Raw genomic sequence first — 14,163 nt, 5'->3', positions numbered from 1 at the left:
GCAGAGATGCTACCTTTTAGGGCAAGAGGAGGAAACTGCTGCTGGAGGTCTTTTTTGCTGTGCTAGTCAACTAGAGCGGATGCTGTTTTTGCTTTCCATCCAGCTTTCTTTTTTCACAAGGACACTGCTCTGCGTGAGGGCAACAGAAGGAGGAGCAAAAACTCCTGGATCAGCTGAAAGAGACGGGTTTCCTTCAACCCAAATCTGACTGTCTGACTGATGACCACGCGTGGCTTCCTTGCTCAGTCAGTGACCCCACATGCAGGGAGTGCTGGTCATAGGAAGGTCAGTGGACTGTGAGAACACGGAGAACAGGATGGAGGACAAGTAGAGCGAACATTCCCTCCAAGCTGACACTAAGCTCACACTATCTCCAGCAAGTCTATTTGTCTGTCTGTCAGAGGAGGAGAGGATGGAAGCCAGGACTGTGAGCCTGGGCTGATTATCTTTATGGTCAGCAGCCACAGAGGTCAAAAACTTTGGCTGCTTTTGTTTATTCCCTTTGGCACCCCAGAGCCTTGAGAAAATGAGATTTCACTTGAATTTATGGTCAGTGTTTGCTTAAATGGGTGAAAGGGTGAAAACGTGAGCCAGAGAAACAGACAGAAAGACGGACAATCCGAGGGAAAGAACACACAATAGGAAGTTAGAGACAGCCAGCAGATGCTAAAAGTACCTTTCATTGCTCCATAATGATCATAAATCTCTAATAAAGCCACATTTGTGTATTGTAATGTCAAAGGCATTTCTGGCTATTCATATTCAAATTATTCTGTCTTACACTTCTGCTATTGTTTACAGAATGTAAAAAATGTGTCATTCCTTATAGGCAAAAAATCTAGTATATGAAGACATGGTCTGCGTTTATGCTCTTATAGCAGCATTTCAGCAATACATGGGGCCCTGGAGGTAGTTCATTTATTGTGTTTGTTTATTTCCCCCATGTCTACTTACAACAACTATGACATTATTACAAGCATTTTGGGGATAGAGTGGAAGTCAGCACAGCTGAGTTGTCTGTTTAATTTCGAAATCTAAATACTAACAAAGAAAAGCCGTGAATATGAGAAAGCGTACCAGCGAAATTAAAGAGACCAATTCATAAATGCGCAAGTGATTATCCAGTTGTTACTGCAACAAACCAACAGAGGACAATAGGTGCTTTCCATTGTCGTCTCTGTACTGTTGTATTCATTCAAGTGTTTGTTAAAGTCATTTCAGCATTAACTTTTGTACTTTGTAATGGCAGAATAATCTGAATACTGCTTATATATCTGATTGGGCTACGGTTGAGTCAAGAGCAGACATGGATAAAAAAATGAGGTCATGCTCATATTCAAGGAAAATAATCTTGCTAAATACATTCGCAAGATGGATGGAGAGTTGGGAATAAAGGAAATAATATGTGCTTACACTTTATCAGCCGTCTGGAATATGTTGAAAATTCTCACAATAAATGTTCTTGCAGATAGAGCAAGACATTATGCTCCATTAAATATTAGACAGATGTTATGTAAAGGTCTGAAAATGAGACACATGGCCTAGTCTACCTTCAAGAATCCGTTCATAACTTTTAATGCAATATTATCCTAAAAGACCCATAGGCGTCTGTTTAAAATGACAGACTGGCATTTACAGGGAAGATAAAATGGGTTGTTGTTCAGCCTCTGAATTGTTATATTAACACGACACCAGGTTCATAATAATGCAAGAAAGGGCTCTTAAAAGATGACTCACAACAGGACGTGGGCTGTCTGGCTGTCATGTCTCCCAAGATACAAAAATAGTCTGCTTGTTTCTAAAATCCTGAGCACTAAACAGCAGCACCCAGTAAATCTAAGCTCCTACGGTCTCTGACAGGCCTGTGGCTGCCTAATGGTTAAAAAAGCAGGTTTGAATTCCAACTGTGGAAACAAAAACACATAGCCTCTTCCTCATCAGCTATCAAGGTGCCTGTGAGCAAGGCACCGACCTCCAGCTGCCTGAATAGAAAAAAGTGTAAACGGATTTGATCACAGTGACTTAAATGTTACCATTTCAATTATAAATGTATGTACATAGAATTGTGTTCCTACAAGTCCATGTAGCCACAGTAATAAACTCAATCAAAAAAAAGAGGGCATCTTTATCTGCAGGACCATAAGCTCTCTGGTGAAGGTGAGTGATGGCTCATCCCCCAGAGAGAAACTGCTGCATACAGTAGGTTGCAGTTGGCTGTGTACTTTGTGGTTTAGGGAGGGAGGCTGAGGAATAGATCTACCAGCTGGAGTCCTGAGACCCCTGCGGTCCGTCTGGAAAAAGGCTCAGAGTGGAGGGGAGTGAAGACCACTATCGCTGCAGAGAAGGTCCTTCTAAACAGTCTAAACAGTTTCATATTCAGTCTTTACTTTCTTCATTTTGTACTTTACACCACTAAAGTTTTCCTGTGCGGTTTGTCACAAACCAGGCAAAGTGATGACATCTTGAAAAAAGATCTCTCACATCATAAACTGCCACTTCATTTAGAACATAAGAGTGAATACTAAATTTAACTATTTAAATGCTATTTGTTAATTAGCCTGAACAGAAATGGCCAAGTGAGGAGAATGGGAAGTGAAAGAAAGAGAGAAAGTGACATGAGGTAAACTGGTTGAGCTGTATTTGGACTTTGAGCTTTGAAGTAAGCTTGGGATGGAAGGCTTCTAGACCAGTAAAAAAGAACGTATAAGACACAAAACATAACTTTAAAAGGACACCACGCCTGAGCTCTCAGTCTTCTCCATCCAGAAAGAAAGGACACGGCACTCTAAGAGTTTCCCAGTGTTAATACGTGCCTCCTAATTAATTAGGAACATGGAGGGGCGAGTCCACCTTATTAATTACTGCTCTAAGCTTGAAAATAATTGGAGCTTCTGAGAAGGTAATTCAAAAGAGGGAAGCTCCTTCCAAAAAATTCCCTTTTGAAGGAAGTAGTTAAAAGGCGCAGGCTCTGGACAGCTTGTCTTTGAAACTAATGAATCACAGTATATCATGGCCTTGCAGCCGCAAGGGTAACAAGAAAGGTACAAAGGCTAGAGTTAACCTCAGTGCATCCTTCACTGGGAAATAAGGTTTGGTGGTTCTGAATGAATTTTAGAACATGGTGTGTAATGTGTGTGTGTGTGTGTGTGTGTGTGTGTGTGTGTGTGTGTGTGTTTGAATTTTGCTGATGAAAGAAAGTTTATGTGTATGTTTGTCTGCAGAGAAGAGATGATAAATGAGCACAAATCCATATTTCTGTGTGTGTTCATGCAAGTTTACTGCATCTGTTCACTGTCTGGACTGAGCCGTTTCTGCCTCCATCACAATTACCTTTGCTGTGATATACAGTATACTGTATGTCTGCCCATTTCTTATTCGCCCATTATCTACCTGTCCATGTGTCTCTCTTTCTCTGGGAATACTTGGCTAATAGGTCAGTGGACAAGCTGATTATGCACTGACAGGGGATACAGATGTGGCCAGTTGGCTGCAGATAAGATAATCAGGAGCAAGGCTGTAATTAGATGTCATCTCCACAGTGATTACACAGGAGCATGGCAGGAAGAGCACATACATGTCTCAAGCGGATGGAAACCTCAAATCACTATATTTATCTTTCAGTCCTCTTCCTTTAACATTTTTTAACTTCTTCCTATCCTCCCTCCCTTCTTATTCTGGGATCGTCTTTATCCACATCCTTCTTATTTCAGCTCTACAATGTTAGGATGTAGGGATGATGGGCTAGCAGGTAGCTATGGGAACTGAGTATTTCATGAAGAGGAAGCATTATTTTTATCAATTTAATCATGAGACAATTGGAGTCTAGACTAGAGGAATAGCAGTTATCGGGTTTCAATTATGTGAAAAAATTACTCATAATTTATAACAAGTGTTGAAAGTTTAAAACTAAGATTTGAAAGTCTTTAATGCTCAGTACTTTATATTGTTGGTATGTTATGTAAGGGATTTTGGTTTTAACCTAAGAAATATCTGAAACTGAAAAATGGCAACTCACCACCTAAATGTGATTTCATTGGCCAAACTCACAGTCAGTTAATACAAAAATTCATCTTTAAGGAACAAGCATAAAGTCAAGGAAAGATTATGTTAAATCGCTGCATGGTGCACAAAGTGGTTATTACAGACATTAAAATCTGTAATAAACACATTTTCAACTGTTCAACTCGAATAAGCACGGAGGCCCTAATGAGAAAACAGATTTTTCATTTTGTTTTATTTCTGACTTAATGACTTGAGGGAGGATTTGATACATCCCTCGTCTCACTCCTGGCTTGATGTTAAGAGAAAGGATTTGATACACATGGATGTCTGGGGCTTGACGTTCCTTAAACAATCTCTGTGTGGCTCAGCAGCCGAGGACAATAACTCTACAAAGGAGGTCAAAGACATGTCTTTTTTTCCAGCAAGGCTTGGTTATTTGTGCGGCGTCTTTAGCCCTCTGTTTGCTCAGTTCCCCAGGAGAGGCTGCTTCCTGCCCATGTTTTCAGTGAGACACGAGGACGTCTTCACTGAGAGAAGCAACAGGTCACAGGCCGGCAGCAGTCCAGCCTGAGATATGGGGTCAAATAACATCCCTAAAACCCAATACACAAACTGGAACAAATTGCGTCTGGATCCTGTCCAGGCTGAATTTTATTGTTCCACCAAAGTTTGCAGCCAAGCCTGTCACTTAGAAAACATATCTTCTTCCTGCCCTCTGTCCAGGGAAAAGGCCAGATTAAAGTCTGTCTGTCTGCTCTCCTTTGTGTCTGTTTGTCTTACGGCACAAAATACACAAAAAGATCGATGGCCAACCCTCCAGGCCCCTTATACTTAAGGTTAAACAACATGATGAGCAGGGAGAAACCCCAAGTGCAGGCAACCAAGAACATCCTCCACCCAGCTGACGAGTCCCAGGCCTCCTTTCAGTGATCCTGCAGTCCATTAGAAAGGGAAACACGGATGGAGAGCATGCTGCCTGCTCAGCTTGGGACTCATATTGATATGCCTGGAGGCCTCATATCCAAAGCAACAAAGCAGCAAAAGTTGCTAGAACAGCTTTGCCAGGAGTGGCTCCATACCCAAAGGGACAAAGCTCAACAACTGTCCCTATTGTCTTGATGTGCACAAGCTTCAGGGTTTTCTTCCCCCAGTGTAGGCAAGAAACTGAAAGAATGAATGCCTCCATTACCATCAAAAAGACACCAAAAACAGTCTGCTTATATGAAAAGGTAAATGAACTGCATTTACATAGCAATTTTCAACCTGAGCAGGAGAAAGTCTTTTACAAAGCCTCTCATTCACCCATGCACACACACATACACGCTGGCCTGCTCATTTGAAGCAATTGGGTTCATAGTCTTGCACTGATATAATAATAAAAGGCCTTAACTTTCAGGTAATAAAGGACAGAGTTGCTATTTCACAAAGCAAATGAGCAACTGTTTAGACTGTCATCTAGTAACTAAATTGGTCACAGAAAATGAGATGCCACCAGGGATCTCAGACTAGTGCAATAGATGACCGTACTGTACATTTGCCTTCCAGTAATCAGCAACAACATGTTGCAACATCACATCAGGAAATATTGAAATGTGCACATCTAACAGAGCACAATCTGCACTGACTGGCAATCCCTGTGTTTAAGTTAGTTTGAAGTTTGATATTTACCTACTGGATGTGCATTTTACATAAAGCAACAGACATGATGCTAATTTAAAGTTTCATTTTTACTACTACCTCCATATTGATAATGTCAATTCAAATGGTTCAATCAGGTAGTTTTTTATGCCACATTTTTACGGTATGGTAAGAGAAAATTTAGCAGCTGGAAAAAGACTTTATTTTGTTCAGATAAGATCAGTAATCCTTGACAACATCTCCTGACACAGAACTGTATTGTAAGATTTATATTTTTGGCTTTGAACATTGTCATCAGACTACTCATTAAGTAAGTGTTGTAAAATCAGCATGCACTTCAGGGGTTTATTCATTGTTGGTTTTCTTGCATAAATGCTTCTCCAACTCTAACCACAGAGGATTACAGTTGCTAATGATTAAAAATACATTGCTTACGAAAATACTGGCAGCTAAAACTAAACATGCTCTTTTCCCCAACTGATTGATGATGATAACACCAAATATGTCCTGTATGCTTACCCGTAGATGCCTTTCTTTATCAAAATGTAATATTTTTTACCAATAAATTAAATTTCTGAGTCGCACAAAAAATTATGATTTGAGCTTATTCTCAAAAAAATTGTTATTTAAAGCAATTGAATGATAGTTCAGAACTAAGCAGTATTTTTATTTGAAATTAGCAATACATAGGTTCATAAAAATGGCAGCATTTCCACATGGAGAGGGCCTAGATCTCTCAAGAAGCCATCTTTTGAACCATAATTTGGAGCGCCTGTTCACATGGTTAACATGTTGCTCAAGGCAGCCTCCGCCCTTTCCATCCCGACAATCAGACTGCTTCAAGTGTGTCCGGGTATGCTGTAGGAGTATTTGAAGCCTCTGTCTCCTGCTTCCACAGTCCTTCATGCCAAGGAGTAGACACACCAAACACACTGGCTTTGTACTATCAAGAAGAGTTTCTATTGTGTTGCTGGCTTTCCAAATGTCATCAGTGCCACTGACACCCCACAGCTCACAATCAGATTAGAGAACATGCTGTAGCACTGATTTCTGACAGGCGAACACCCAAAACAGCATACATCTTTTCAGATACTGATTGTTTTTTTTTAACCGTCACTGGGAGGATGCCACAGAGGAATATAATAAACCAGAGTTATGAATGTAACTAAGATCTTATGAATAATACCTGGATATGCATCGTGTACATGCACAGGGGGTTGGGACATAATACCAACAAAAACACACGCGTAACCTAGGAGACGCAAGCAACCTGATAAAGGGGCCTGGCACCCAGCAGTCGTCTCCTACAGAATCTTGTTGTCAAGACTCTGAGTGACAATGAACTGGCTGGATCTGGTGCCTGGTCCCCTGGTGGTTCACATGATAAACTGAAAGTGTTGTCTGACCGAACAAGGACATGTTTCCCTTCCAAGAAAGGAAGAAAATGTCTGAGGACTAAGTGTACTGCATGCAGCTCTAGCACATTTATGTGCTGGAGCCTCTGCTGAGGACTCCAGGTCTCCCTAACTGCCCTTTGGTTACATGCAGCCCACCAGCCTGAGAGAGAGGAATTCATTACCACTATCTCCCAGTGGGAGGGAAGTGAGCCCAAGGGAACACGGCAGCACAGATAAGCCTTGTTCTTCCAGGGTGCTAGAGACCAAAGGCACTTGCTTGAGACCCTCACCATCCTGCTTTGGTGCCTCTTGTGGTTGAGGCCCAAACTGTTGACCCAGATCTGCAAAAAAAGTGCAATGAAAGGAGCTCTAAAGGGGTGGCTGCCATTGCTGCTTTCAATTTGCCCAGCAACCGGAGGAATAGGCTGTACATCATCCTTGTGCCTCTCCGAAAACGTGAGTTGGGGCTGACGATGTCATCCACCCTTTGTGGAGAGGGAGAGGCTCTCATTAACACTGAATCCAGGGCAACACTGATGAACACAACTCGCTGACTCGGAACTAAAGAACTCTTTGCAAAATTCACAGTGAACCCCAAGCTGGGTCACGTCGGCCAAAAGAGTTGTTGCATCACAGATTGCCTGCTCCCGGGTCCTAGCACATATCAACCAATTGTCCAAGTAAGGAAGAATCCACACGCCTCTAGCGTGCAGAGGAGAAAGTGCTGCCACAATGCACCAGGTGAAGATCTGGGGGGTGAGCAAGAGCCCAAATTTCAGCAAACTGTTGTGGATGTTTGTGCCAAATTTGAAGAAATTCCCTCAAGGCGTTCCTGAGATATTGCATTCACAAGATAATGGAATGGACGTGAGGTCACAGTGACCTTGACCTTTGACCTTTGACCACCAAAATCTAATCAGTTCATCCTTGAGTCCAAGTGGACGTTTGTGCCAAATTTGAAGAAATTCCCTCAAGGCATTCCTGAGATATCGCGTTCACAAGAATGGTACAGATGGACGAACGGATGGACAATCCAAAAACATAATGCCTCTGGCCATGGCTGTTGCCGGCACAGAGACATAAAAATGTAATCATTTCAAGCTGTTTACTATATTACACTGTATTAGACTTCAGGGGTCATGTGCAACCTGTTCTCATCCCAGGTCATCAAATACCGACACTTTGTCACACCCCTCTGGCGTCTCATGCAGACGCACAAGGGACCCTTTGGCATCTGTATGGCTATGCACCAGGCTTTCAACTAAATCCAGTGTAGACCCATCTGCAGCAATATTACACACTCAAAGCAATTGGTGCGGTCTGGTTAGGTTTAGGCACAAAAACCACTTGATTAAGTTTAGGAAAAGATGGTTTGGGTTAAAATGATCACTTGAAATGTCATCATGGCAACAGTAAACACCACAACAAAAAACTTCTGAGTTGTGGTAGGAAGCAGGAGGCAAACAGTGGGCTCCTGCAGCAAAGTCCACTTTTTGTCAACTAACTATCTAGGTATCCACCCAATCCAACTATCTAGCCATCCACCCAACCCAACTCTCTAGCCATCCACCCAACCCAACTATCTAGCCATCCACCCAATTCAACTATCTAGCCATCCACCCAACCCAACTCTCTAGCCATCCACCCAACCCAACTATCTAGCCATCCACCCAATCCAACTATCTAGCCATCCACCCAACCCACCTTCTCCCAAGAGGGAAAATGTCACTTGTGTTTTGTTGCCAGCAATATTTATTGACAGAGGATTGAGAAAACAAAAATAAATCCTGGGTTTAATTCAAATCATTTCATTCTGGTCCATATTTTTTTCCTCCATTACAGATGCCAGTTGTGTTTGAACAACTGGATTTCATCAGCGGCACACAGCCAGTCTGCCAGCAACCTCAGACAAGAACCTTCACTTAATGTCAGCACAGCAGGTTCAGGTCTGGCTCTGCGACGCTGATCTGCACTCACTCAATAATGCACAGCCTCTTCAGATCCACGTCCTATTTGTGATTTATCTTGTCAAACATGCATGGCATAAAGTAGCTTTTATTTTGAATTTTTGAAGTCATATTTTGACTTATCACAGAACAGTGTGAGAATCTACAGATCATGAAAATTCAACCCTTGCCAGTAACTAAGTCTTTTTCTCCAGACCTGCTTCAAGTGTTGAGAGTAAATTCTGACAGATTGGTATTTGTAATGCACAGAGGTTTGTTTGAGTAAAGTCTTTCCATCGTGCTCAAGCTCATTAGAAAGATCTAGATTGCACCTCTCCATCGTTTCTGTTTGTTCCTCTTGGCTCTGAGTATGAGCTCAACTGTGGACTTTACATTTAATGCTATTGGACAACGATGACAGCCATGCTGGATGAGAATCATGTGGTTTGTGCATGGGAATGTAAGGTGTTTTTCCACTGCAGCTGATCACGGGGGAAAACTTAAGTTCCCATTTTGAAATGAAATGTTTTTACTGTAAGAGAATGTAATTCCCTGCTATAAAAGGGGACGGTGAAAATTTGACAATCTGCAAGTCAGCTTTGCAAAATCCCCACCTGTGCAAAGCAGGAATGTTATTCGACAGAAAGACTGAGTGTGATTTCCCATCAAAATATTTTCAAAGTAGGTAAGCCATAAAATTGCGGTCGCTGGTGTTGAAAGCTTTGTCCCACAGTCTGCAGGTGGAATTTACATATATTAAGTCTGGAAAACAAGTGAGATTCATGGCTGAATCTGGCATAAAAACCTATCCGCTCTCTCTCTCCCTTTCCTTCCCTCTTTCTCATTCTCTCTATTACACAGACAGCTCTGCTTGTTCCTGGTTGCTCATGTGTGGCAGAAGAGGTGGATGGAAAACATATTGCTCCATCAATCACGTCTCATTCTTCTCAGCGACACACACAACTTGGAGGCTGTCTGAGACTGAGGCCACATTCAGTCAGCCCTTGTGTAAAAATGCAAAGATGACAAATATTCCCCTGAACAGATCCAGAGCTACGTCTCTGTCAAACTGTACCCATTCCAATAACGTGATCTCTTTCAAATGATGTTCCCCCTCCTTGCCAGTCCCTTGACTGACACTGTGTTGACAGTATCTTAATACACGGAGCGCAGAGTGTGTGCTGTGTTCAAACAAATCCTCCTTCTCCCCTGTGTTATGCCAACAGATCAAATGAAAAGATAGAGGGAGAAGAAGGAGGAAGATGTCGGTTTTCATCAATGTCTGGCTGATGTATTCAGGAATTTCTATCTTTCAAGTCTTTGTTTCAGCACACGAAAAAGACCAAAGCACAGAGAGCATGCCATGCCAGCGCTAGCAGAGCAAGACAGAGAGACTTCCCTTCCTCCCTCCCCATCCCTGGCTGTTATGTGTGACACACAACTTGGCTACAGCCCCAGTTGTAGCCCCTGGGCACCACATATGTCACCCATTTGTACTCCAGAAAGCACTCAGTTCCGATCTAAGGCCAAGTATGAATTGAGGGAACACTTACTCATTTTTCTCCAGAGCCAAGAGCAGCTGCTCACCTTCCGCTTCAATCAGGAGCTTCAGTGATGCAGGGTGACTCTGAAGAGACAACAGACAGGAGAGGAGATGAGATGAGAAGATTAGTTCAGGAGTGAGGCAGACGGGATTTTGATCATTTTGGAAAGATGGCTCTGACTGCTTTTTGAGTGTTGCAGCATTAGTTTGCAAGGTTTAAATTTAAGAAAATAAATCAAGTTGGTGCTGTGGGTGGCAATAAAATGAAAAACAGCAAATAGCACTTAAAATCCTTTATTCCAGTCCTGAGGAAATTTTGACTGAGCCACCCAGAGCTGTGAGAAAACATGAGATGACTGTTTTCAATTGATGAGAGCAGTCGGAAATCCTTATGAAGCTACTTTGTATCTTAGAACAAGGGCTGAGAGGATTAGCTTTATGTTTCTATTCCATTTGACATCAATCCTGCAGAAAGCCATGAGTCTTCGCACCCCTAAGTTACAACACTGAAGGAGATCGTGTGTCTCTGTTAGAGTCAGATGAAGTGGCACCGAGTCATACATCACATCTGTCAGTCGTGCTGTGCAACCAACGTGGCTGCACGTGCACACAAACCCGCGCACGCTCATCCACATGTCAACACATAACTTCTTTCCTTCTCGTGTGCTGCGCTTTCACTCAGGCGCAGAAACACAAAAAAATCCTCTGTCTCACATTCTCCATATCGCTGGGCAACCGCACACACACACAGAGTTCAATCTGGGTCAACCGTGGCAAAGAGCACTGCTCTGGGTTAAGTCATCCATCACCCCCCGTAGAGAAAAATGTCTAGTGGATCATAAGAGGATATTGAAGCAGAACACTTAAGGTTTTAGGCAGTATCATTGCACAAACCATGTGGTACTGAACTTCCCGCTAGTTTCTGTTCACACAGCTTTCTATAGGGATGCTTTGACCTCCCTCACACTGCATAATGTTTATGATGACTGCCATTTATAACTTCAGGGAAATATATATAGTACAGTGCATTTTCGGGCTTGTTATTAAAGGAGAAATATATTCAAAATAGCACTTACTTTCACCTTCATTGTGAGTGCTCTTTAATTTGCTGATCTGAGGCTTTCTTTTGTTTTATGGCTAATGACATCCCATGGAAACCTTGTGGCACCTTGTCTGTTTGGTTAAGCCAGAACAAATTAATTCACACATGAATTAACTCAATCACACAACCTAAAAACTCAAACTGTGTTTTTAAGTCTGCCTGGCAGCCATATATATATATATTTTTTATAAAATCTGGGTTTATAACACCGAACCAAGCCAAGGATCCCAGATTTCAAACATTTCATTGATATTCCAGTGGGTCATGTAGTGTTTGCTTCCTTTCTAAAAATGCAGATATTGTACAGCTGTCCGTGCATGAAATGTACTGAACCATACACAGAGAGGCAATGACTGCTATTTCTGCTTCACTGTGTGTGGTCCTGCACACTTTAACTTAGCTGACTCTTAGTTCTGGCATGTGACCAGGATTCATTACATTAATGCATTAATGAATACATTAACGCACAGCTGCCAATGCAGCAAGAATAAAATTCACTCAGTCAGTCATTTGGTGATCCAAGATTTCTACTTCTAATTGTATTAGATTTAAATTCCAATTTACAAATCTAATATGATACATTATTCAAGATATTTTTAGCCTTTAATAATTGATGGATATGAGAATAAACTGTGTAGACTGGTGTTGAGCAAGCCAGTTGGTAATTAAAATAGGTAAAGTCGTCTAAATTATTAGCCTATTTTGCTAAAATTCAGAATCTACAATCAGTTGCATTTCACATAGCTGAATTTGGTGCCACTTACGTAGACTTAATCTCAGTTTAAACTGGTAAATTTAGTCTAGATTTAATCCAGATTTAAAGGTTTAGATTTACAGTTAAACCCTGATTTTAAAAGAAGATCTTTATTGGAGTAGCCAAACCAAAGATCAAACTCCATGCTAGTTCCTACAGGCTGCAATATTCATTAGCCAACACAAAACGATCACAAATCAATTCAAAATGGTTCATCGATTTGCAAGCACAAATGTGTTCAGCAAGTTTCATGGCAATCTGCCTGTTGATTATGAGATGAAAAAGAGTTTATCCTAATGCCAGAAGCAAATATAGCAAACATTATGAAAATAAAAAGCAATAAGTATTGTAGTGGCACTAAACAGAAGAGCTCACATAAATAATAATGAATCATCTTCTGGGGACCATGAGTGTCCAAATCAAAATAAATGGCAATCTGGCCAGTAGTGGTGGATGGACAAACAGATGGAAAGACCGCCTGGTGATCGGACCATCTGACATTGTCATCCTCAGGTCATGCCAGTAGCAAAAAAAAAAAAAAAATCTGTATTTTTATAAAATATAATTCTTCACCTGGAATTTGAGCTGGCTGATTGGTTTCCAGTCTTGTCCGACGAGCTGAAGAGGTACTGTAGTCCCATAGTGTTTCTGCTTTGCTCTCGGTCTGTGTTGAACAGTTGTGCTCAAAAGATTCCCTTTGAAAGAAAACATAAATGCCATATGAGAATACACAAAAAACTTCAAAGTGTTTCTCCTTTATTCTAAATTCTCTCAGCATCTGCAAAACAAGACCATGTCCATCTTTGTGGACACAAACAATGGGAACATTTTCTAAATGGATTTTATATAAACAATTCTGATAATAAATTCCTCTCTGCTATTAAAGTCCCGAGCCTGGTGCTCATTAACAACATCAGAGCATGACCTACCAATACATCTGCCTTGTAATAAAAAGTGTCACTTAAACAAAATCACAGTATTTGTAATTGAAGGCTTTACTGTGTCACAGCAGACAAATAATACTCTCTGAATGTTTCATTTTTCATGACTAACAATTATATGTGTTGCCAAAATGCCATCTCCAATACATCCTCGCCCCTCCTGAACATATGTTCACCTCTTTTTTAAAGGCTGTCAGTAGAGCGGAGCCTGTCTCCTTCTGCCATAAAGACATGAATACAACAGCACTAATCAGCACGCTCAGGCATCAAGCAATGAGAATTGTTAGCCTGTGGCGAAACCATAACCATCCCCTCTGCCACTCAAGCTGCATAAATCTCCACAGTTCTTCAGGAACTGAGAGTTTTGAGCAAAGAGGAGCTGGGGTTGCTGCTGCTGCTGTGATAACTCCAAACACAGGGCTAGTGTCCAGGATGCAGTGCAGGGATTAGACGTAGCTTTGGGGCATTGTTCCCAGCATGCTTTTATCTCTTCTCTCTCTGTTCTGACAGGGTGTTAACTGAGCCTCCGAATGGTTACAATTCTTGGAGCTCTGCTGTGTTGCCAGTCATTTAAGAATATATTCATCCCTAAATCCAATACTGACATCCCCAAGCGTACCACCAGGAGATGAAGTGGTGGAAAAAACGGCCACTGTCCCGAGCAAACCTACCACTTATAACTGAGACAGAAACTGAAATCTCTCTAAAAAAGTACATCATGAACACACAGAGAGGCAGAATGCAACACTGAACTACCGGAGGACCTCGCTAACAGGGTTCCTACAGTAATCAGCTTCCCACAGTGGGGAAGCTATTTTGGAGCTCGGGTCTCTCACTAAA

The 14,163-nt window shown here is 41.7% G+C and overlaps 1 protein-coding gene across 2 annotated transcripts in view; it reads right to left on the bottom strand.

The window, feature by feature from the left end:
• Positions 1-14,163, bottom strand: part of LOC121887617 (disintegrin and metalloproteinase domain-containing protein 12) — a 77,130-nt gene that overhangs the window by 51,071 nt on the left and 11,896 nt on the right. For both annotated transcript variants that reach the window (XR_006093006.1, XM_042398534.1), the window contains exons 2-3: positions 12,956-13,077; positions 10,537-10,610 (exon numbers count right to left, since the gene is read on the bottom strand). Coding sequence is in view for 1 of the 2 variants with exons in the window: in XM_042398534.1 (XP_042254468.1) it covers positions 10,537-10,610; positions 12,956-13,077 (196 nt within the window). In the remaining variant the exon portion in view is untranslated. The remainder of the gene's footprint in view (positions 1-10,536; positions 10,611-12,955; positions 13,078-14,163) is intronic.

Source organism: Thunnus maccoyii, chromosome 20 (genome assembly GCF_910596095.1).
Source record: "Thunnus maccoyii chromosome 20, fThuMac1.1, whole genome shotgun sequence".
NCBI lineage: Eukaryota > Metazoa > Chordata > Actinopteri > Scombriformes > Scombridae > Thunnus > Thunnus maccoyii.
This window is presented reverse-complemented; position numbering and strand designations above follow the sequence as displayed.